This window comes from Ictidomys tridecemlineatus, chromosome 7 (genome assembly GCF_052094955.1).
Source record: "Ictidomys tridecemlineatus isolate mIctTri1 chromosome 7, mIctTri1.hap1, whole genome shotgun sequence".
NCBI classification, from domain to species: domain Eukaryota; kingdom Metazoa; phylum Chordata; class Mammalia; order Rodentia; family Sciuridae; genus Ictidomys; species Ictidomys tridecemlineatus.
The window spans coordinates 189,565,782-189,591,433 of NC_135483.1; the positions used below are offsets into that span (position 1 = coordinate 189,565,782).

At 46.2% G+C, this 25,652-nt stretch overlaps 1 protein-coding gene across 1 annotated transcript in view; it reads right to left on the reverse strand.

Annotated features, from left to right (window-relative positions):
* Nucleotides 1-25,652, reverse strand: part of Dner (delta/notch like EGF repeat containing) — a 296,027-nt gene that overhangs the window by 33,512 nt on the left and 236,863 nt on the right. The window contains exon 9 of the mRNA XM_021727111.3: nt 4,436-4,558. Coding sequence (XP_021582786.2) covers nt 4,436-4,558 — 123 coding nt within the window. The remainder of the gene's footprint in view (nt 1-4,435; nt 4,559-25,652) is intronic.

The following is a 25,652-nucleotide window of genomic DNA, read 5'->3' on the forward strand; positions in this document are numbered from 1 at the left end:
ATGCATGAGGCACTGAGTTCGATCCTCAGCACCACATAAAAATAAATAAAGATACTGTGTGTTCTTCAAAAAAAAAATAAATAATTGAAGTGTTTTCTTTCAAACTCGTCACCAAAAAATTCAAATAGATATGTGGTTGAGCATGTGATTTTTCTCTGCCATAAATGAAAATTAATCCAAGATGAGGCCATACCTTGACCTTTTCAACAATCTGAGGATATGAACATGACCAAAGTCCTATCAGACCAAACACCAAGCAGCTTGGACTAGTGTTGAAGGCAGTACGGACGTTTGGGTGAGGTGAGGGGAGGTGCTGGGGGGCCCTCAATGCAGCTGGCTTTCTCACAATGTGATTATCCACAGTGAGAACTTTGATCTTAGGAAAATGTTCCAGGGGGCTTCCTTTATTTAATTGATATGTTGAACCATAGCCTTAATTCAAGTAAACATAGCTATTGAGCATCTTGTGTGTGTACAAACCACCATACTAAGAGCTGCAGAGAATTTAAAAAGAGAAACCCAGGCAAGTGGTACACATCTGTAATCCCAGGGACTCCAGAGGCTGATGCAGGAGAATTGCAAGTTTGAGACGAGCCTTAGCAACTTAGCAAAACCCTGTCTCAAAGTAAAAAGGGCTTTGGATGCAGCTCAGGTTCAATCCCCAGTATAAAAAAAAAAAGAAAAAAGGGAAAACCCTGTATAGTTACTGCCTTCAGTGATTATGATTTTAGTGAAGGGGAGAGGAAACTCTGGAGCCAGAAAGCCTTGAATACAAGGCTAAATATAATGGTCGTGGCAAATATTAGGCAAATACTGGGTAAGGTACCTGTTTGGGGTGAGCATTTCAGACAGTGGATGAGGCACAGACACAGAAGCAGGTGAAGGAAAATGGGAGGGGAAGGGGCCAAGAAGGAAACTCTGGGGCCAGAGCGTTCAGGATGTCAGGGGACAAAGACTGAGGGTGGGAGGGAAGAGTCAGGTGGAAGGAATGGGCTGCAGAACAGGGATCAGGGCTATGTATATAGTCCTTGCAGCCAGCTGGGCAAAGGGCAGGAATACTGTCAGTACTGTCGGGAAGGGGAAGCCAATGATGTCCCAGAGGAGCCTCCCAGTAGCAGTAGTGCACCAGGCATTTCCCAGAATACCTCCGGCCACTGCATGGACCTGCACAGCAAAAGAGGGTAAGGAAAGAATAAAAAGAAACAGAAGCGCCATCTGGGCCAGCTCTCAGGAACCTGCTGGAAAAAAGGAAAAGAGTAGAAAGGACTTTAAGTGAGTAGAGGAGGATGTGAAGTCGAAGAAGAGGGTGTGTTTTTTCTTCATCATTATTATTCATATAAAATTAAGTGGAAGTGCCAGAACATTCTGTTTTCTATTTAGCAGCTAGATTTTTTTCCTAGCACCATTTTTTAATTCTCTTCTCATTCATAGTGATTCCCCTTTGAGAGCCGTACATCAGAGCTGTGGACAATGGTTTCTGGGCCACGACTCCTTTCGGTGGTCTGTCCATTCTTGCACCAGGAGCATTTGAATGAAATCATCACTGTAGGTATTAGAATCAGCTTTGACATCTGGAAGAATTGCCACCTCATTTTCCCTTTTCCAAATGTTGTTAGTTATCATTGCCCAACTTCTCCTTGCACCTCCTTCGTTTTAGGAGTTTATATTCTCATTTGTTGAAGTTTTTTAAGCATAAAGCAGTAAAAATCACCACTTAAAAACATACAGAAGTCAAGTAGGAAGTTAAAGCCCAACACACTACCTCTTCCCATCCAAATAAATACCAGTTAGCAGTGGACGCTTGCCTGAGGACAGTTCCCAGACTGTCGCAGACATGCCCATGCAAATGTGTTTGGCAGAAATGCTTCCAAATGGGAGAGAACCTCCGTCCTGAGGAGAGAGGAGATTGGGGTCTCAGGCTTTCTCTTCCCTAGCCCTTCCTCTGGTTGGAGATGGGACCCACTCCTGCCTCTCATTCCTCCTGTTCCCTCCCCTGACCTGCCAGTCACATGCCAAAGTTCTTGCTTCGGAAAGTGCCACCATTGACTGGGCACTGCAAGCGGCTGCTTCCCATCTTCAGCAGTTTAAACCCAAGCCTCATCAGTTTAGCAAAACTCAACACTTTACCTGCCCGTTGAACACACCCATGTGCCTCCCAGGCCTTCCCATCCCACTCTCTCTGAGTCATGTGTTTGGTTAAAATAATATAAAACTTTAGTTTGCTTATTTACATCTGTCCTTAAGAGCAGGTGTGGCAGACAGACTCTGGGTGGCGCTTACTCCCAGTATAATTCCCTCCCTTTAGGTCTGAGCTTCTAGCATATGGCAAAATTAAGAGATTCTGAAGACGCACTTATGGTCCTAATAGGTTGGCTCTGAGTTATCCTAAGTGGGCTGACCTGGCCAGGGTGCGCCCGTAAGAGGGTCCAGGCCGCCCTGAATCTGGGAGCTGGGAGGAAGGAGCATGGCTCTCACTGCTGTGGACCTCTAAGGAGCAGGCCATTCTACAGCCAGGAGGATGTGACGTTGCCCCTGAGCTGCAGGGCATCCAGCAGCGAGGAGGGCTCGGCCCAGCCAGCACCTTCACTCTGTGCTCTGAGACGCTGGGCCTCCAAGGAACCCAGGTTATCATCTAACCCACGGAACAATTAGACAAAAAAATTTGAAAAGGCATTTGAAGTCGCCTTAATACCAGTGTGGAGCAATTTGTTATGTAGCAATAGAAATGTGTTTTAATTAAGAGACTTTCCTTTGCCTTTCAATTGCTGTTCGCAGTCACATCAATGTCACCTCTCTAGTTGACCCCTGCCTTGAAGGAAGTCAGGGCCGCGGTCCTGGCATTCTAAGGCTCCCCCCACCTGGACGTCTTTGTGCTGACTCAGTTCCCATCGGGGAGGATGCGGTTTAAAACACTATTCCTGAAGAGGGCGTGGGGGGTGGCTTCTGTACCCTTCAATAGACGGCCGTGTCTTTCTTTCGCCCTCAAATACGGATGATCTTTTGATGCCCGGTCCCTTTTCCTTAAAAATATGGCTCCGCTGTTGTCTACCTTCCTTAGAGAGAAGAGCAGCTCAAGCTGGTGCAACTCTGCAACTCGACCCGTGGGCAGAATCCTGTGAAAATTTCTCTTTATCCTAGGATTTTGCCCAGAAATCTCAACTGGGGCGTCACCCTCCTCAGTCACTCCAGGCACCCACTTTACTGAAACAAGGTCTCCCTCAGCTCGTCGCCTCTTCCCTTTGAAGTCAGTCAATTCTGCTTTGTCTCCCTGGGTCCCTTCTCCCGGAGCATCTGTCCCTCGGACGGAAGCAGTTCCCTCGGATTTTGACTCCCCATTTCCTATCTTTTCACTCGTGGTTTCCATTTCCTCAAATTTTTACGTCTTTCATAAAGTGGTTCCTCCTTTTGCTTTTCCAGATCCAGATTCAACTTGGGGCGGCACACGTTACTTTTCTCACTTCCTCTCCAGTGGTTAGGGACTCCATTTTGTTTTCCTTTCCCTCGATTTCCTTCTCCTTTTCCCTTTCCCTTCTCCTTCTCTCTCTCTCTCTGAGTTGCTAGTACCAGCTCCCAGTCCTGGTTGGGCTGGAGGGCGGCCGTCACGACACACAGGTGACACTGGAGAGCCTCCCCCGGTGCTGGACGGGCCAGCCAACTGGGTCCTGTCTGCTAAGGCCTGGGGCAGAGAGGGGCCTCCAGTTTGGGGTTCCTGGGGCTCTCACCCAGTGAGTGAGATTATTTTCTCCTACCACCCAATAAATAAAGGGCTAGCTTAGCCCTGGGGCAATTCTCTTAAAGGGCAGCCCATATACGGGAGGCCAGGGGACACCTCTGTCTCATGGAGTCCCACACAGCATTTACAGTGCTTCCTCTCAACGAGCTGAGGGGGCCTGAGAGGCACAGATGTCCAAGTCCTTGGTGCTCCCTGCTCTTTGCTTCAAGCAAAGGCCCCCAGACCTACATCCTTTTGAAAACCCAGATCTTCAGATGCGTTGGAGACTCCTCCGCGCAGTCTACCTCCTCAGGTCACCTCCAGCAGAGAGCAGGGGCACGGGAGTATTGACTGTGGGCCAGACCTGCCATCTCCCCACCAAGTGACCTGCTTCTTCTTCCACTGTCCCCTGCATGGCCTCTCACCGGCACCTCCCAGGCCACCTTAATAATGCTTTTTGTTTCCGGCACTTTAGACATTCGACAGAAGAGAGAGCTGGGATGCCAGGAGGAGGAAAGGGTGAGAGATTTTTTTCAGTTTACCAGGAAGAAACTTGAGACTTGCAAATTGGTCTCCCCAGACCCCCAAACCATTCCAGCCTCGGTATTGATTTGGATTCTAAACAGACTCGTGCTCTAAGTAGAGGCATATGCATTAAAGTGGAGGAAGCCGGGAGGAGGTCATCGGGAGCCAGCTGCCTCAGGAAGGCCAAGAACCGCTCACCTTTGTACTCTGCCAGGCACACACACTCGTAGCCATTAACGAGGTCCCTGCAGGTCGCGGTGTTCAGGCACGGAGCAGAGAGGCACTCGTTGTATTCCTCCTCGCAGTACAGACCGTGGTATCCTGGGGACAGAGAGAAAGGCCTGCGTCAGAGGAACCCCACTTAGAACCGGCCCTGGACCAGCCTGCTAGGAAGGCGCCAGGTACTCCCTGGAGAGTGGCCCCACAGCTGGGGTTGGGGAGCCGGATCTTACAGGGTAAGACGGAACTGTGGATTTGGGGGGAGGCTATCAACAACAAAAGTATTCTTATTGCTCTCTTCTGTGATTCCCACTATGGAAGACGTGATCCCATTTAGCCACTGGAGGGTATCACAATTTTGTGTCCAGTGGTTCTGATGTGGGGGCGATGGGCACCTCAGTGTGTGGACTAGAGCCTTAGGGGAATGACAAACAGGTTCTTCCAAGGACAAGAACCACACTTTCCTTCCAGATCAATTAGAAAAATGAACTTTTAAGACAAAAATTTTTAAAGGCGCGTACACCAATGTGTTTCCTTTGTTTCTCAGGTTCACAGAGAACATCAGCTCCGAGGGCTTAACTGAAATTCCTGATGAAAAATGGGTTTTGTTATTGTTGGTTTAAACATATGACGATGTGAGTTGTAATATTTCAGACTATACTTAATTTTTTGAATTGTTAAAAGTGTAATAGGAATAAAGAAAAAGAAATCAGCAATTTCTGATTCAAGATGGCTTTTCCTTGCCTGTGTGCAAAACAGGGGTTTATTCCAGGTGAGCAGGAGACAGGGTTCTTGGGGAGTCGCTCACGAGGCCCGTGCTGATTTCAACTTTCAACAACATGTGTTGTTGCCAATTTGCAGGGAATCAGGCCATTTGTCACCAGCCCTGTCCAAGTAACCAGAAACATGTGCCTTCCAAAATCGCAATTTAGATAAGCAGAAAAAATAACCCCTTGCACTAGTGGGAATCAGAACATCAGGTTTCCCCAGCCCCTTCAACACACCCCACAGCCGACCCCCGAACTCAGAAAGCCCCATTAGAACACGCTCGGGAGTGGAACCGGCTGGTTCCTGTGCTTATCGCCAAAGTAGGTTAAGCTCATATTTGCATTATTAACGGAGCACTTTTCAAGTGTGTTGCCACTTCAGTTATTTTTGAACTGCTTTCCAAATTTAGGCAGTGATAATGGCCCCTTTGAAGAGACCTTGACCTACCTAAGACAAATATACCGTGGGTTTCAACTGTTCTATCTTACCCTACTTTTTGTAATTTTAGGGAAATATTTCCTATTATTCTTTATCAGATTATTTCAATCATCTAAGTTAAAGATTCTCAACCAGCAGCAATTCTGTCACCCAGACGTGACATTTGAGAACCTTTGGAGACATCTGTGGCTTGGATGAGGGGACAGGGCATCTAACAGGTAGGAACAAGGATGCTGCTAAGCATGTGGCAATGCATAGGACCCCCCATACCCAGAGCAAAGACTCTGGATCAGAGGTCAGCAAACTCTAGCCCACAGGCCAAATCCATCCACCTTATCTCTGTAAATAAGATTGCACTTGAAACATGGCCACCTGCTTTTATGTCTAGCTGTGTTTATGTCTCCTGTGGCTGCTTCCTCACTGCAACAGCAGGCTGGGTAGTTGCTCCAGAGACCTGTGGGCTTCGAGGTCTGCATATTTACTATCTGGCCCTCAGAGAACACATTTGCTGAGTCCTGATCTCAGGTCACTGGAAGATCTTTCTTCTTGTAGGAGTTTTGGATATACAATCCTTATCAAATCATACTTTGCAGATGCTTCCTCCCATTCCACAGGCCACCGTTTCTCTCTGCCGATGGTTTCCTTTGCTGCTCAGAGGGCTTTGGTTTGATGCAGTGGCTCTGGTCTATTTTTGCACCTGTGGCCTGGGATTTCATTATCCGAGAAATCACTACCAAGACCAATGCTATGAGGCTGCTCCTCTGGGTTTTCTTCTAGGATGTCCACAGTTTCAGGTCTTGCATTAAATCTTTAATCCATTCCAAGTGTACTTGTGTGTATGGTGTAAGTAATAGCACTGGGTTAAGAGGTGGAAAGATACTTGACATCACTGATCATCAGGGAAGCGCAGATCAAAAGTACCATGAGATATTACATCATACCTGTTAAGATCGCCATTATAAAACAAATAAAACAAACATCACAAGCATTAATGAGGATGCAGAGAAACCGGAACCCTTGGGCCATGTTGATGGAAATTCCAACCGTGCAGCTGCTATGGAAAACAGTAATGAGATCCCTCCAAAAATAAAGATAAAACTACCATACGATCCAGCAATCTTGTTTCTGGGTATTTATCCCAAAGCACTGAAAACAGGCTCTCAAAGATATATTAGTACTCCATGTTCACTGCAGTGGAAACACCCAGAAGGTCCATCAACAGATGAATGAATTTTAAAAAGTGACACATATGCACACATACAGAGGAATATTACTCAGGCTTAAAAAAAGAGGAAATCTTGTCAAAGGCTACAACATGGACAAACCTTCAGCCCACGATGCCAGGTGAAATAAGCTGGCCACAGAAGGACAGGTATTGCTGATTCTACTTACAGGAGGTCAAACTCACAGAAATAAACAGTAGGATGTTGGCTGACAGGGGGCTGGAAGAGGAGGAGACTGGGAGTGGCTGTTGTGTTGCACAAGGGCACACACACGATAAACAGCTCTTCACTGTACATTGGAAAATTCATTAAAGGGGTAGACTTCTTGTTGTTTCTGATAATAATAGCTATATGTATGGATAAAGAGTTAAATGTCCTTCATCTCCTTTTCCTGATTACGAAAACTTTTTTAGGGTCAAGACAAACAGCATCATTTTGATGGTGTTTGGTCTCCCCTTCCCACAGGTTTTTATCAACCAGGAAGGCATGACGACACAAGTCTTTACCCTCTGGGTTGAGGTGTTAGATACACAGACAGAAACCAAAAATCACGAAGTCACCCCTAGTTGTTTCATATTTTGAAAACAGTATCATCATCTTTTTCTACTAGCAACCTGAAAAGCAAATGAGGAAGTTATTTGACAGAGATAATTGAGCTGACTCTGTTTTTTTTCCTTGGGGGAAACACAGATAAAGGTTTCATATTCCAAAACTGTTTCTTCAGAGATGGTAACATTTAAATGTCTTTATGGAAATGTCAAGGCACCCTTTACACTTGATGCCAAAGAGCCTGAATCAGACCGAATAAAAAGGCATTCCTTCCAAAAGAGAAGGGTTCTGGGAAAATGAGGCAGCCTCCTCCTGCTGATAATCAATTCAGGCAAACACAGTAGCTCAGGGCCGTATGCCCGGGAGATGAAAAATAAGCTGGCCCAAGGCATTTCTTAAAAATCAAATGAGAGACCAGAAGGGCGGGATCCGAGTGGCTCTCCAGGGTGCTGCTCTTCAGCACCAACACCCCGTCTCCATATGATGTGCTCCTGTGCTAATATTCAGCTCCGACAACTGCTTTTGACTTGAGAGAACACAGCACCTGGGCGAGGGAGTGAGAGCGGCCATGTTTACACTAAGTGGATGGCTTCATCGACACAGAGAAGCAGAACCAGGGCAACACAGGATCAGGCGAGGACCAGCTGAACTTTGGCCATGTCCACCGGGGGCCTTGCTGGGACACCAGGTAGCACAGGCAGCTTTTGGAAATATGGGTGTGAATGGCATAGAAAGAGCACTTTGGGACTAGCTGCCCGGAAGGTGTGTTGAAGTCTTCCCCGAGAATGGAAAGGGAAGAAAGAAGGCACCCAGGTCAGATCTCAGAGATGTCGGGTGGACAATAAAAACTCAGATCAGCACACTGGGCAAGGACCAGGTGGAGGAGAAAAGAGCCCACGCACACAGTGTGGAGGGCAGGGAGGGGAGGAAGGCAGGGGGACTGGATAGGAGGGCCAAGGGACCTCGCAAGAATGACAGCTGGATTCGAGGAGCAGGAGGTCACTGGAGCCCCTCAAAACCACAGATCTTAACAGGGAAGAGGATGTCGGTGAGAGGATGCTTTGGAGGCTAGAAGTGGGAAGGGTTCTTATCACGAGGGTTGGAACTTTCTACTAGAATTCAGTGGGTGGAGACCAGAGATACTTAACACCTTGCATTGTCCAGGATTCTTCTGCACAACAAAGAAAGGCCTGGCATCCTTCAAACTTTGGACTCTCCCTCCTCGAGGTTCATGTCATTGAAAACTCTGTTGATACTGTCCTGGACCAGAAGCTACTGCTGATCCCAGGTTAGAGTTAGACTGGGTTCTCCTGCAATGTCTCCCAGGTGACCAAGAGACGACTATACCAACAGCTGCTCACCGTTTTGGAAAATGACCTCGCTGATAGAATTTAAATCACCAAGAAAGAACACCTATAACAGTATAAGATGAAAACAAAAATATTGCATTCTCAGAGAGTTTTCTGACAAATCGATGCAAAAACACTCCCACCCCAGTTACTCATCACAGCGAGTGATCTCCATCTTTATCTCCATCACAGCACTTGGAACTGGATGAAATCCTATTTCTTTACTTGGTTACTGTTTCTCTTCCCCACTATGATACAAATCTGAAGGTCAAGGCCACAGCTGCAGTGCTCACAGCTGTACCACAGTTATCTGGGACAGAAAAACTATACATATCATAGTCCAATCAGTACCCAAAACGCTACCAGCAGCACCCACTTAAGATGTGCCTGTGATGGCTGGAGCTTCCAGGTGCCTCAGGCACAGAGCTAAATGGCAGGGCCTCCCACCTTCAAGGAGCAGCAACATTAGTGCCACCTGCTGGGGGTCAGGCCCTTTATGTGTGTTGACTTTTTAAATTGTTAATCCTTATGCAAATCCAAAGGCATGGGCCGGACTGTTCCCAGTTCCAGAGGGAATTAAATAAGAATCTCAAAGTAAAGAAATGGGCCAAGGCCACCCAGTCAAACCTCCTCCGTGCTCCTCCTGCTTCCCCATCTTGTCCCCAAGATGCATGCTAGTGTTAGTTTGCTGGGGGGACATGGTAGGAAGGTGGAGTGACATAACAAGGTACCACAGACCAGTTCTATTAAACAACAGAAAGCTCTTTTCTCTCCGTTCTGGGGGCTGGAAGTCCAATGCCAAGCTGTGAGCAGGTTCCATTTGCCCTCTGACCTCTCTCCTTGTCCTAGATGGCCACCTTCTCACTGAGTCTCACGTGGCTTCTTCTCTGTATGTGAACACCCCTGGAACACTTCTTCTAAGGCCCCCAGTGCTGTTGGGTCAGAGACCCACCCTCTTGCTGAATGCTCATCACCTTTTTAAAAATTCTATCTCCAAAGGCACCCTGGGGGTTAAGACTTCAGGGCACAGATTTTGGAAGGACATGATTCAGTCTGTAACATTTCAGATTAGGTTTTTTTCAACCCCAGGACTACAGAAGTTTCCTCTTATCTGGAGTTTCACTTTCTGCAGTTTCAGTTATCTGCACCAAACGGTGGCCTGGAAATATTAAATGGAAAATTCCAGAAATAAACAATTCAGAAGTTATAAATTGTATGCTCCTCTGAGTAGCATGATAAAATCTCACACCATCTCTCTCTGTCCTGCCTGGGACATGAATCATCCCCTTTTCCGGGCATCCATGGTGTATTCTAGGTGTGCTCAGGGGGAACCAGCCCTCACTACCTGCAGGCTGTGCACCGTGGATTTAACCCACCAAGGTTCAAAAATATTGGGAAAAAGGTTGCCTTTGACTGAACAGGTACAGTGTTTTTCTTGCCACTATTCCCTAAACGATACAGTAAAGCGCTATTTGCATAGCATTTACATTCTGTTAGTTACTATAAATAATCTAGAGACATTTAAAGTATACAAGAGGATGTGGGTAGGCCATATGCAAATACTACACCATTTTACACAGAGGACCTGAGCATGGCAGGTTCGGGTATCCACGGGGGAGGGGCACTGGAACCAGCACCACCCAGATGCCAATGGATGACGACACAGAGTTTGGCAGTTCACCTGGTGTCAGGTATCCACTGGGGGTCTTGGAATGGATCCCATGGATAAGGGGACGCTGCATTGGCATGCTTGACCAGGTCAGAGCTGTCCCGCACATTGCAGGGTGCCCAGCAGCAGCAGCCCTGCGCTCTACGCGCTGGATTTCAGGGGCACCACCCCACCCTGGTTGTGATGATTTAAACAGTCTCCAGGTGTGGTCACATATCTGTTGGAGCACAGAAATTTCTTTTGAGACCCACTGTCCTAGATCCCCTTTATGAGAGCAACTTGGGATGATTTGAGGACACACAGTTTTCAAATGGCTGCAAAGAGTGAGAGCAAACCCCGCCAAGGCACGAGTGTTCGGGAAGTGCTGCAGGACATCTGCCCTGTGGTCTGCGGTCACACCAGCCCCTGGGGTGACTCCGGCAGTGCTATCCTAGGGATACCCAAGGCTGGGTCACACCCAAGAAATGGGAGAGAGGGAGGTATGTGAGGAGCCCCTGGCATGTCCGTCACCAGGCTGAGGATCATCCAGGCTCCCACCAATCTGGCTGATGGAGCTGCCGACTAGGAAGAGCGATTCCTGCTCTTTGGAGAGATGGTGACACTCCATCCTGGATGGGTGGCAGGTGAAGGTCCTGTCTGAAGCGATGCTGGTTCCTGTCTCCCCACAGACAGGAGAGTTCTTCTCCACCAGGTCCTCGTTCCCTCTCATAGGAGCCCGAGCAAGACGGCTCTGGCCCACACCAGCTACCCCGCGCCTGGCCTGTCACTTCGTCACACTGAGAAATCCAGAACTGTAAGGCTCTGGCTATAGCCCGATGGCTTTCAACCTGGGGTGACAAGTTCTGGCAACTCATTATTTTGTGTCACCTCTGGAGGGTGATGTGTGTCTCCTGCCACCTCAGAAGAAGCAGCGAAGCAGGACCTTCAAGGAACCGTTACAACATGTCCAGGACCAGCAGGGTCAGGCCCCAGGCTCCCTCCCCAGCGCAGACTGGTCGAGGGAGGTGAGGGAGGGTTTAGAGTGCTCTGGGGGCTTGGGGTTTGTTTTTGCCTGGCAGTTGAGCTGAAGTAAGTGGCAGTGTGGGGACAGTCCTGGTGAGGATGCTCACCTCTTTCCATGGGAGTGGATAAAATGGGAAAGCCTGTGACTCCAGGATTCACGTCTAGGCAGCTCCCAAGAGATCAAATCTTCTCCCTCGCCCTAGAGGTTAAAGACAGGGGCACAGAGAGTGTGTAGGACTGTGAGCTTCCAAATTCTGGTGAAACCCACGAGGGACACAGTCCTGCGGCACTGTGGGGCATCAGGCGATGCTTTCGTTTCTCTATGGCAAAGCTGTATGGCAAGGGAAACTGTGTGCCTGTCTCCCTCGTGTCTCTTCGCTGCTAGGTTCATACTAGGAATCTATTTAGAAGAGAAAAAATAATCCCAGGGTGTCTCCCCTGCCTGCGTTAATCCTATCAAGCACGCAGATGCTCTCTCTAAACAGACCTGCGGAGGTTGAATATGCGCACCTTTCACTGAGCAGCCACACCCACCACACACACAATGAAGCATGAAAACGTGTGTAACCCAGGACGTTATTGGTGCATGAGGACCGGCTGTGGAGGTCACTTCTTTCTATTACTCCCTGATTTCTTATCCTATTATTGCTCATGGCACCTGGACCAGAAAAGAAAACATATTTCAAAAGACCCATCCCAGTCAATATTTCCACTATTGCAGTTCTTATAAACACTGAACTGGAAGGGCTGAAGACACAGCCGTGTTCAAGTGTTAGATTGTGAAACCTCCCTGTTATTTGTGATACTGAGCCATCTACAAACTCCCACTTCTCTCCCTGGGCTTCCAAAAGGCTGGATGGTGAAGAGCCGGCTCTAAACACATCCTAACTGCACAAACCAGGTGTTTTCATTCTCTTCCCTGCAAAGACCTGCTGCCTTTCACAGCCACTTGGCAACAGGTGGTGACCCTCTGGGTCTCCTGCTTTGCCTCCTCAATCAATTATCCTTTGGTTCAACAAAGAGCTACCAAACGCCGACTCTGTACCAGGAGGTGTGCTAGTCACTGAGGCCAGACGGGTGCAGCGCCTCCACTGGGGCACCAAGACAAAGCCGTCAGTCACAACTGTAATCCCAGCAAGTTGGCAGGCTGAGGCAGGAGGATCACAGGTTCAAGGCCTGCCTCCGCAACTTGGTGAGGCCTTGCCTCAAAATGAAAAATAAAACGGGCTGAGGGTGTGGTCTGCGTTCAATCAAAAGAAAGAAAGATTGATTGATCAAACACCCAAATCCATATAGAACCCGCTGGGTGAGTGGAAGTCGTACATGCCTGGGAGCAGGGGCAGGGACAGTGGACTGTGCCCGCGCGAGGCAGCCCTGAGGAAGGGAGTGAGGAGAGAGCAGGGGTGCACACAGCAGGGATGAGAGACCTCGGGGCAGGAGAAGCAGCGTGTGTGCAGGATCCCCCAGGGAGGGAAACTGGGCTCCTGGCTCCTCTGGAGATGGGCGGAGTGACAGAAGGCGGGAGGCAGGCAGGGGCTGGGCCTGTGGTACCTGTAAAGGAGGGAACAAGATCTGACCTGCACCTCAGGAAGGGGACTCCAGTGACCTGCTGGAGAATGGGGGGACCAGGAGAAGCCGGGTGGAGCAACGCAGTGGTCCTGCCTGGGATGAGGGTGCGGCGGTCAGGGCCATCTAAAAGGTCAAGCAGAGACACCTGGTAACAAACAGGATGTGAGAGTGAGAGAGGAGAGGCCGAGGGCCAGGCCGCGGAGGCGCAGACGCTGAGACCTCTTCACAGGGGTGGAGCAACCAGCCCTCGCTGGGCCCCTCCGTGGCCCACTGGGCTCTAAGCACGTTCAAATGCAGCAGAATTTCATGAGGAGGAGGCAGCTGGGGAGGGGGCTAGAGCGGAAAGGGGTGTGGGAACACCGTCTAGGAGAACTGGACCTTAGGTGAGCCAAAGGGAGCATGTTTCTCCAGGAAAAGGGCAGCAAGCAGGAGAGTCCCTTGGTTCACTGAATGGAACCCAGTGCTGAGGAGGCTGAGGGGCTGTGGCTGACAAAGAGAGGTGAGGTGTGAGAAGATGGAGGATGCCAGGGTGGGAGGGAGGCAGACAGAAGGAAGAGCAGGAAGAGGAAGGAGCCTGGGAGGGGAGGAGGGGGGAGAAGGAGGGAGGCAGAGACCCGGAGAAGAAGTCAGAAAGAAAGAAAAAAAGGACAGAACCCCCATCCCCCACCCACCCACCCCACAAAAAGAAGAGAAACTGGTCCAGAACATGGGGGATGGCATCAGGCAGGGAGCAGAGTCCCTCCAGAAGTGCCCAGATCCCCTAAGAAGCCATAACACCACCTGGCGCAATGACCGTGACACTGCCCCGGGAGGACGTGGAAATGGCGGCCTGTCTGGAGTTCTGGAGTTTGAGAGATGACGGAACACTGTAGAATGTTGCTTTCCAATTCAGCTTGTACTAAAAGAAAGTAGCTTGACACCATTTTCCCTTCTTCAGCACTGTCTGTGACTCAGAATTGAGGGCGTTTATGGGTGGGAGCTCTGGACCACCCAGATACGGAGCTGTGGCTCAGTACCCGTGAGTGACGTCCTCCATCAAGGTCACTCAGGGGCCCCTGAGGGAACAGACGTGCTGTTACAAAAGGAGGACAAGAGGCTCCTGTCCTGCCCGCAGGAGAACATGTGGACAGCACTGTCATGGGAAGGTGACAACAGGAAAGCACCCAGCAGGATGTCTGGCAGTAATCAGCAGGTGCTAAGCACACTGCGTGGTCTGCGTTTCCAACCTGACCTGAACAGGCAATCTGGGTGCCATCCCTGAAGTCAGCGCCCATCACATACAACTAAGGTATTGAGCCTGATGCTGGGACGCCATCCCCCGAGCCACTGCCTCTTCTGGGCAGCAGAGACCACTCGTCGGGCGACACAAAGGGCTCTGGCTCTGCACGGCCGCTGTGCCTGGCCAACTAGCCCAGATTTCACTGGCCCGTGGCTGAAAAACCTGGATTTTTCTGATACAAAGCCTCCTAGTTGTCTTTGGCTTTTAAAAACCTCCTCTTTTTCCTTCCCATAGTCTCTTCCCCTGAGACTAACCTCTCAGGCTGGATGCAGGTTCCTGCTTAACAGTAAAAATTTGACTCACTGCTCAGTTTTGGATTCCAAACTCTGTATTTTCTCCTCAACAACAGTTTATCCTCTTCTCATTTTCTGAGCACACAGATGGGTGAATATAGAAGATATTTGATCAAATTGAGTTCATTTGCAAAGAAAATCAAATCATAGGGTGGAATAACCTTTCAATTCATAAATGCAAAAGATTTCTTTTCTGCTAAGTACAAATATACATAAAAAGGCCTGGAAAAACATTTTCCAAAATTGACAGTGGTTTGATTAAGGGATTATTTTATAGATTTAAATAGGCACATTCATATTTTATGATTTCTACAATGGAAATACATCATTTGTATAATACAAAGGGATAACATCATCTGTGCTTTATGGATATTTTCATTGTAGTATTGCAACTCCAAATCGTGTCATCCATAATGAGGAAAATGATAACCATGTTCTATGTCTAACACCTGACTGGACAGTAAAAGAACAGGTAACATCAGAAAAAGCTTGACTTTATTGTGGAATTTCTTTAGGGAATAAAGAAAAAGGCAATTCTTATCGTCTCTAAAGGGAAAAGATCAATCTTATTAAGGAAGTCGTTTTAAGCCACAGGGAACAGCCATCATACTAAGATAGACTTCTAATAAAGAAAATGCATTTTAAAAGAAGAGTTACACCTTTTAATACAGAAAAATCATTGGAGATGTTAAAAATCCAGAAACTTCTCAAAATTTATCAAAAGTATAAACCATAACTAATTCATTTGAAAAAAAAATTATTAAAGATATGGTAGAAAAGCAAACCCTGACTATTCTGCTCTCCACACTTACAAATAGCATCCTCCTTCAAAAGTAATTAAAATCTAACAAAAGAGTGTATCGTAGATGGTGCAGGTGAACGCCACAGCAGACCTGCATTAACAGAAGCACCTGTGTGTCTCCCTCAGGCTCTTGAAAACCTAAACTTGACCATCAGCTTGGGAATTTTCTGACCATCTTGATCTCATCATTTTAATTGTAGTATTGCAACTGATGGTTTTCTAAGTGCCTTCAGAACTAGGTTAAAAACACATCATGTGAGGAAAAACACCCATCTCCTCCTCATACTTTAGCCTTTTTAAGTCGTTTTTTTGCATGTTGCTTTTGGCCACTAGAGGGTAGATTCTACCTATGATCTGTGCCAGCTGAAAGGAAGGGGAAAATGTCTCTCAAGAATTTAGGAACGGAATACTATATAAAAATGTCTTCTATAAAATGAGACACATGGCATGAGGAGATGCAAGTCAATCCACCAAGTTTTATCTAAAGAAGAAACACTATTGCCTTTAAGAACAAAACTCAACAAACATTCCTTTGCAGTCACAAACAAATTCACTAACATGTCCTCTACATCTGAGGTATTGACAGTCGAAGTGATTCATTATAAAGTGGTCTATTTCTCTTGTGGGCTCTATAAAATTATTTTTAAATGCAAATGCTCATAACACCATGATTAAAGCACCCGGATTGAAGCAAAGCATGATGGATGACAGGTGCTTGATTTGAAACGTCACTGTGCTGCGGTAGTTTACAGTTGAGGTTAAGCAGGATGACAAGAGACTTAGAAAAGGCAGCCCTGAACCCTCACATTCCAGAGGTTTCTCACTGTGGCTGTAGCTGAGGGCCTGCTGGACCCAGCGCAGCACCGAAATGTTGGGGCAGGGGCTCAAAATCAAAGACTAAGGTTCTAGTGCAGCGCCTTGGAGAGAAATGAAACCTAGAGGACCCTTTTCATGCAAATATGCACATTAGCAAACAGAAATTTTAAGGGTTAAAATACAAGAACGTTTTTGCAATGTTTAATTCCTTTTAATGTGTCTCACAATGGGTTAAATTTTATTTTCATTTGCCATTTATTCGGTTATTAATAGACAGGTTGAATAGTCCTATTCCTAAGATATAAAACCTGAAACGATCTAATATCTGAAACATTTTGAGAACCAACATGGAAAACACATAAAAATGTCCACATGTGACCTTATGTGAAGGGCTGCAGAGGAGGCACATTAAATTATCAAAAATGCTATAAAAAATTACCTTCAGTCTGTGTGTATATGAAACATAAGTGAATTCATGTTTAGACTCGGGTCTCACCTAAGATATCTCATTATGATTCTGCAAATATTCCCCAAATCTCAGAAACCCAAAATGTTTTGTCCCAAGCGTTTAGGATAAGGGACGCTCGACCTGTACACTCCCTTGGGATGTCTGCATTCACTGAACTGTATCATTGGTTCTCCCAGAGTGGTCCTCAAACCAGCCCGCATCCACTTCACCTGGGAACTTTAGGACATTCTCAGGCCTCGCTCAAGACCTACTGAATCAGGAACTCTGCAGGAATCAGACACACCTAAGAGGATGCGGAGGGACGAGTCCTGATTCAGATTAGTGAGCACGATTCTTTTTTCCCATCCAGCTTCCTTCACCAATAGGAATATGTTTTCGCCAAAAGGAATCTTTATCAGAAAGTGACAATCAGAGGTGGTCATGTTCACAAACTAGAAAGGGAGACACGATCTGTCAAAGCTGTGCTGTGAGACCTCATAAATGCATAGTTTTTATGGGAGAGAAAAGTTTGTGTGATAGAAAGTTTTTGTGTGACCGAGAGCAAAACATTGTGACTGTGAAAATCTCAAAATGTAAATAAACTGGAGCCGCAATTGAATGATCTGATTAATCCTGAATCCATTCTAAATGACTATCTTCAATTAAAGATGAAAAGGAAAGCATCCTTCACTTAAGAAGTTATAAAACAGAGGAAAATCAAAACTATGTCTTTACTTGGTAACTTACAATATTAAGAGAATATGAGCATTGATCATCTAAAGTGGGAAGTGAAACTTCTTTGAAATACAGCCAAGGACCAAGTACAATCTATGCAGAACAAGGAACTAAGAAAAAGAAGTTGTCCCTGGGAATCCCTTCTCCTTTCCTTAGGAGTAGACAAGCTCAGCGGAACCTCTTCTTTTCAAGAAAGCTGATTATGTAATGGTCTTGTTTTCAATTCCCTTTCTTTTATCTTTTTTCTTCCATAGAGAATATATAATCATTCACACACACACACAAAGTATATATGTCATACAGAAGCACGTATGTATTTCACACAGACATAAAACATATATATCACACACAAAGTATTCTCTATGTAAGAAAAACATATATGTGACACACACATACATATTCCACATTCTTTATATTGTTACGTTTAAGGTTGTAGTAGGTTGTAAAAGAAAAAAAAAAGCCAGAAATTCTTTGCAACTTCTGCCATCAGGATATAGAGTCTGTTGTGAGGTACAGGGGTGCACACCTGTCATCCCAACTACCCTGAATCAAAAATTCAAGGCCAGGCCGGACAACCTAGTGAGACCCTCTCTCAAAATATAATTTTAAAAGGGCTGGGGTGTGGATTAATGGGAGAGTGCTCCTGGGTTCAATCCCCCGTGCCAAAGGGAGGGAGGGAGGGGGAAAGAAGGGGAGAGAGACATAGCATCTATGTGACTTAGGTCAATGGAACATTAGCGACAACAGAAGACCAAGCTTTGAAGAGCGGGCTGCTGGTCCTCTGCTGCTGCGGTGGGAACCAGCTGTGAGTGAAGAAGCTGAGCCCATCACTCCAGCTAACTGCCAGGACGAGAAGACCTGACACCAGAAGGAGCGGAGACGAGACATCCTCGCCAAGCCCTGCACAAACTATCAGCCAACAGAACTGTAAACAATAAATGGTTGTTCTAAGCCACCAAGTTTTGCAGTGGCTTGTTATGCAGCATTAACTAACTGATACAAAGGTTTAATTGCTAAGGACAATGCCTAGCTTAAAAGAATAAAACCATATAAATCAACTTTTAGGTATCAGAGAACTGGAAGGAAAGGTATTTTAGGGAGTATTTGACAAAGGAGAGTTTTCTCCAAATCATGGCACCAGGCAATACAGATCTTCTTTCGTGTGGGCTTATCCAACCTTAAAGTAAGAGCTGAGTAATGAGTGAGACCTGGGACCTTCACTCTGTGATAGTTTTTGCCATTGGAAACATCAGGTAGAGGAAGTTGAAACACAATCCTGGCAATCATCATTATGTCATTAAGACATGTTGATGTCTTCAGTCCAAGTCGGGCATGGTGGCGCATGCCTATTATCCCAGCAACTTGGAAGACCTGGGCAGGAGGATTACAAGTTCAAGGCCACCTTAGCAACTTAGTAAGACCTTTGGTAATCTAGGGAGACTCTGTCACAAAAAAAAAATAAAATAAAGAAAAGACTGGGAATGTAGCTCAGTGGTAAAGCATCCCTGGGTTCAATCTCTAGTAACTAGTGCAACAAAAACAAACAAAAGAAAATAAAAGACTTCATTCCAACCAGCTAAGGATCTCTGTAGGCCACCCCTAGGAAGCCAAATGGGGTTCTAAACAGAGAATCATGGCATTGTGTAAGGAAGCCCTTGAGTCAGATGAAGAGGACACACTGTTCAGGAAAATCAGTATCTGATCTGAGTTGACAAAAGCTAAGATTGACACAGAGAAGAGCCTGTATCAGTCTGCTTCGGCAAACCTGAGAACTCTGGATCTTCATTAAAACTGAAGCAATTATATAAAAGCAGTGAAGACAATGACTTTTTTAAAGTGTGCTCTCCAACTGCAAATTGATGGGCACGACCAATGGAAAAACTGTGAGGCACTGTCCCCAGGTTTTTATACAAATTCAAATCACTGAGGAATTTAAAAGCCTACTGAAGGCAAGAAGCCCAGAAAGAAAAAAAAATAGGTCTCGCAGCCAAAGATATCCTGGTTGTCTAACTGGAGTTAGGACGCCGTCTTCCATCAGTCACAACGTCTCTCAGACACCACCTATGAGGGCACGTGGTTACAGGTTTCCAATCCCCAAGTTCTGAGGCCCAGTGGATACCTCAGTCTTGTCACTGAGCCAGCCTCCTGGGAAGGTGTGCTACTGACAGTGCGTGACATCAGACTACCCCAAGGCAGAGAACTAAAAACACAAAAGTCAAAGATGAAGAGGAAAGAACATTTCAAACTATGATATTTCCAGAGCCAGGTGAAGAGAAACAAGAGCAAAGGAGTCCCTGGCATAGAGCAATCAGTGCAGGAGGCTTTTAGGAATTCTGGGGCAAGAAAAATTGCTAGTAGCCACTGGGGACCCCAGAAGTGAGAAGTGCCAATCAAGAGAACCTACCCAACCTGCAGGGCAGCTCATCTGTCATGGCTGTGACTGCCTTTCTCCTTGGAGTCACAGGAAGAGCAGTTTCTTTAATTAAGTGCATCCAGGTCAAGTGAAATCATTTGCAGGTAGCCCTCAGCAACAGTCTCAAAGTAGCAGATTGCTGAATCTTCAGGGTAAGGCCAAGGCAGAAGGGGTCTACCTGCTCTCAAGCCGTTCCACTCCCTCCGATGTGAGTTGAACTCCTCTGTTCCGGGAACCGAGAAGCTTCTATTGGTGAAAAGCCATTCACCAAGTGACAATCAAGACCACCTCTGCAGCTGGCATCCCATGCTCAGGAGCACTCCTGAGACAGGCGAGTCTGAAAGTTTGTTCTCCTGATTGGTCCAACCACAAGCGAGAGGACAGGGTCACACCTGACATGGGAGGCCACAACTAGGCTTCCAAAAGTCCAGCCTCTTGGTCAAGAGCAGGGGCTTGAATGTCAGGCAAATCCAGGTTAAAACTGGTCCCCCATCACCTCCACCTCCTGCTGTTTGAACTCTCAATGCTCCACTTTCCTCAACCTTAAGTGGAAGGATAGGAGTACTAAGAGTGGTGTTTGTTGCCTGTTGGGACAGATTGAACCCAGGTCCTCACGGGCGAGGCAAGCGCTCTACCACTGAGCTATGCCTCAAGCCCTGAGGAACAAGTAAGAGAAAAGACGTTCAGCATTTGGCAGAGTCTAGACGTCGTAGGTTCTCAGGGATGGGAGCTACCAGAAGCAAAGCCGCCTGGATCAGGTCACGCCCCGGGTCAACAGAGTGCAGTCAATGTGGGTGATGATCTCAACTTAAGGTGTGAATTTGAGCTGGCTATTAAGACAACTAGCACTGAGTAAATGTGATTCACATCTTCATTTTTCAGTCCCTTGGAGAGTGATGGTCACAGTTTGACCCCATTTCCTATCTGCTCAAAGGCAACAGAGGCTCTGGATCCTGCCTGCCTGGGTGGGATCCAGGCTCCACCCGTAACCAGCTCCTTGTCATGGCAGAGAATGACGATGACCCCGGGTCCCACTGGGTGAGGACTCTGGTCACTCAGGAAGCCAGTCTAGTTGAGACTTGCCACTCACCTGTCCCTTAATTATCTCTGACTAGAGTCACAAAGAGCTGTGATGGCAGCCAGCAACCTCCCCATCCCTCACAAAGCGACGTGTGTGCGGATCACCTAAGAATGCCCACGACGGCTGTGAAGCTTGATCCCACGGCCACCCCAGCGCTAACCTAGAACCTCAGAAGAAGATAATCAGAGCCCAGATTTAATAATTTCCTCAATGGTCTTTCCCAGGAAAAGAAATGCCTGATAGCTGCACGGCCCCACCATCAGTTCGTAGATTTCAAAGTCAATGACGTCTGTGTCATCTGCTTGGATGTTCATGTTTATCCCCATTTTACAGAAGAGGAAAGCAGCCAACAGAGGCTGACTCACAGCTGCTTACAGGTACAGCTGAGAATCCAGGCCCCGCCCATCACACCAGGGAGGAGGCAGAGCCTGCAGGAGGGTTTCAGTTCTGAATCCCGGGTTCTCAGACACTCTCCAGCAGTCAGAAAACAGTAGAGACTGCTTAATAATAACTTCCAACCACAAAGCAAGACAGGAGTTGATGGCTTAGTTACAAAACAGTTTAGACAAGTCTCCATCTGGCCTCCAGGGCCACAGGCTTGATGAGAATTTCCTGGAATCCCATGTTGGCAGATAGAGCTGTCCTAGACAAGCACTGGTCAGCAACATCACCTGTCACCAGCTGCCATTTCCAACTTCCATTCCAGGGGAGACGACGGGAGGTGACTTCTGCTGTCCTCACAGGCAACGCCAACTCCTATTTTGGGCAGGTAGATCTCACGCCTTTTCAACATTAGTCCAGCCAAGAGTGAGTCGTGAATGATTTGAATTTTGAGAGGAAGCTGGGGAGCAGTGAGGGCAGAATCCCTTTTAAGTAAAGGCCAGTTCATGAACACTTTCGTACACATGGATCAGCCATTCCGACGAGGTCAGAAAGCAAGCGGCCTTGGAGTAGCTTGTTAACAGAGGGAATCCCATAAAAATCCCACATGCTCCTCCAGGTGGTCTCCCTTGACTCCTCACCAGTGTCCTTGGGTGAGCCCCTCAGGCTGTCAGCCTAAGGAAGTCGTCAAAGGTCACAGATACGAATGACTGTGGTTTTGAAGCCCCCACAGGGCGAGCTGCTCACCCAGAAGTGCCTTCCCATCCTCCCCAGCACACACTGGTGCCCGTGCCCTGCCCTCCCCTCTCTCCGTGACCCTCCCACCCCGTCGACAAGGGCTTCTCGACCACCTTCAGCTGCTGCTTCCATGCAGAGCTCTCTAACGGTCTCCCCAATTCCCCGCTTTCTCTCATATGCTCACCTTCAGCTATCTCTTTTCCCATATTTTTATGGGAGCGTGACACTGATACATAATGGTGGAATTCTTTGTTATGTATTTGTACATGAACGCATATGACAACGCAGCTCGGCCAATATCATTCCCCAGTATTTTCCCATTTCCCTCCCCCTCATCCATTTTCTCTAGGCTTCTCCCTTTGATTGTCATGAGGTTTCCCCTACCCCCACCTTTCTTTTCCTTTTTCCTCTTTATTTTCCACATATAAGAGAAAACATATTATCCTTGACTTTCTGGGTTTGGATTATTTCAATTAATATAATGTTCTCAAATTCCAACTATTTTTTCTTTTGCAAATGACATAATTTAATTCTTCTTTGTGGCTGAATAAAACTCCATTATGTATATATACTACATTTTCTTTATTCATTTATCTATTGATAGGCACCTAGGCTGGTTCCATAGTTTGGCTATTGGGAATTGTGCTGATATAAACATGATATAGCATACTATATCACTATAGTATGCCGATTTTAATTCTTTAGGACAAATACTGAGGAGTGGTATAGCTGGGTCATATGGTGGTTCCATTCCTAGACTTTTGAGGAACCTCCATATTGATTTCCAGAGGTGATTGTACTAATTTATAGTTCCACCAACAATGTAAAAGTGTTCCTTTTCCTTTGCATCCTCTTCAGTACTTATTCTTGTGGATATTCCTGATGGCTGCCATCCTGACTAGAGTGAAATGAAATCTTAGTGCAGTTTGATTTGTATTTCCCAAATTGCTAACAATATTGACCATTTTGTATATTTATTGGCCATTTGTATTTCTTCTTTTGAGAAGTGTCTATTTAGTTCATTTACCCATTTATTACTTTGGGGATTTTTTGACGTTAAGTTTTTTGAGTTCTTTATATATTCTGCATATTAATCCTCTGCTAAAAGAGTAGCTAGAAAAAAAATGTCTCCCATTCTGTAGGTTCTCTCTTCACAGTCTTGTTTCTTTGTCTGTGCAGAAGCTTTTCAATTTGATACAATCCCACTTATTAAATTCTGTCATTACTCTCTGAGCTTTAGGGGTCTCATTGAGAAAGTCATTACCTGGGCCTATAAGCTGAGTGTGGACCCTACATTTTCTTCTAGAAGTAGCATAGATCCTGGTCTAATCACGAGGTCTTTGATCCATTTTGAGCTGATCTCTGTCCAGGGTGAAACATAGTGACCGATTTTCATTTTTTCTGCTTATGAATATCCAGTTTTCCCAGCACCACTTGTCAGAAAGGTTGTCCTTTCTCGAGTGGACGTTCTCAGCTACTTTGCAAGGATCCGATGACTGTGTCTGAGTGGGTTCTCTCACCTTCTTCTCTCTTAACAGCTGCCATGACTTTCTGTAGCACCCAGACCACAGGAAGTCCATTCTTATTTCCCTGGTTTCACCTCATCCCCAAGTCCTAGCCCAACTGTGTGGTGCAGCATCGGCCTCACTTGGCCTGCTGTACCCAAGAGAATAAAAAGAGTGTTTTTTATTATTACAAAAAGGATCCTTTTGCATAGTTTCTGAGTTACCCAAGAAAAAGCTTTAGGGACCCACTGATTCCATTCGCACCTTTGTTTCCTTCTCACAGCAAAACTCTTATAATCGCTTCCTCACATAAGTGTCTGAACCATCCTTTCAATGCCCACTGCACAAGTGCAAGTCTTTACCTCCATTTGCCAAAAGTTCCTGTCTTCTAGACTCTTCTTGACTGTGCTATATACCAAAAACCAGGAGAATGATCTAAAACACACATCTCTTCACACATACCCTCTAAAAAAAACTCTCCAAGTGTTCACTGTCCAAACTCCTTAGCATCTACATTGCTCCTCAATCTGCCCTAACGAGCATTTCAGACTCACTACTCATTACAGCATCTAAAGCATCTTGTCCTGCAGCCAACTGGATCTCAATGTCTAATTGATTAGAAACTCCGGTCGAACTGATGTCGATATGGAAATTCAATCAATTGCCTACCTCAGTAATTAGAGCATTGTTATCAATTAAGTTTTGTCCATGCCCTTCAACAAAATGCTACCATAGACACACTTGGAGTTGGTCAAGTTGAATGACACAATGAGGAACCATGGAATAGCTCAGCAAGAAAATGTTAGATAGGATTTATTATAGAATTTGAACTCCTTATGGGCGATTTAGGGAGGATTCATGCCAAAGTGGATGCTGTCCGAATGCAGGAGCAATTCTATGTTTGGGGGTATCTGGACAGACAAGGCTGGTAATGAAACAGCGACCAATTCACTAGATGCAAAAAAAAAAAAAAGGAGAAATGTTTAGAGTTTATGGGTTACATGGTGATCTTTGTCTTAGACAAAATTATGAAGTGGTCTTGTTTTGTCTCACTTTGTCAGGGCCTCTGAGTGATTATGTCCAATATTGGTGATCTAGGAGGTGGTCTATGTCCTTCTGTTCCACAGGAGATACTCTGTTAGCGGCTGCTCTTCTCTTTCTCAGTTCTTTCAGTCACCATGATATCCACACAGAGATGTGAACTCTTTCTGAGGTAGAATACAGATTATAAAAACTAAAGCAAACCTCCCTAGAAATTGATATATCTAGGTAAACAGGATTTCCTGGGGGGATCCAGATGGTGAAAGTAGGCATCATATTTTGGAGGATAAAACAAGGAAGGGTATGAAGCAGGTCTCGGATCTGGGGGAAAGAGATGGTATGTTCTATACAATCCACTCTCAAGGTGATATGCAGATCAGGAGGCCGTGTTTGTCTTCATCTTGGTGAGCCAGATCAAGTTCCCTGGTGAGTAACAGATGAAGTTGTCCACTACACTTTCCAAGGAATCTAAATACATCTAGGCACTCATCAGAGAGCTGTGTCTTCAGAGCTCTGTGGGTATGCTAGTTTCCTTATTGTTACTCAATTGCTACTAAAATCCTGATCACTGAGTCTTAATTCTGTTTCCAGAAAATACTATCAGAGTGCTGCTATTGCTAAGTCTGCACATAAGAGGAGGAAGCAACACCAGCTGTGTCCTAGGGGCCACACAGACCAGAAGCCCTGCCCACGGGTAAGGCAAATCTCACCCACAGAAAGAAATAGCATCTGAAATTCCCGTACCATCCTTTAGAAAAGAAACCACTTCATTTGGAAGAAACCTAAACATCCTTTATTTTACAGTATATTGTGTGTCTGGACAATGTAATTTAATATCAACCCCTTGGTCAAGAAGAATTGGCAAGGATGGTGATCAGCAACTGCCCTAGGTCCGGTCCAGGAATCCAGCTGCGGTTGAATTGACGGGCATCGAAGGCATTATTCACGAAAATAAAAGTTGATAGATTCTTATGCTTTGTACCTTAAATAACTTAAGAATCTAATACCTTAAACTCTTAAGTATCCTAAACACTTTATATAGTGTGGTTAAGCCACCACCTGTAAAGCTCAGGTGGATCAGTCAGGGGCCAGGCCCA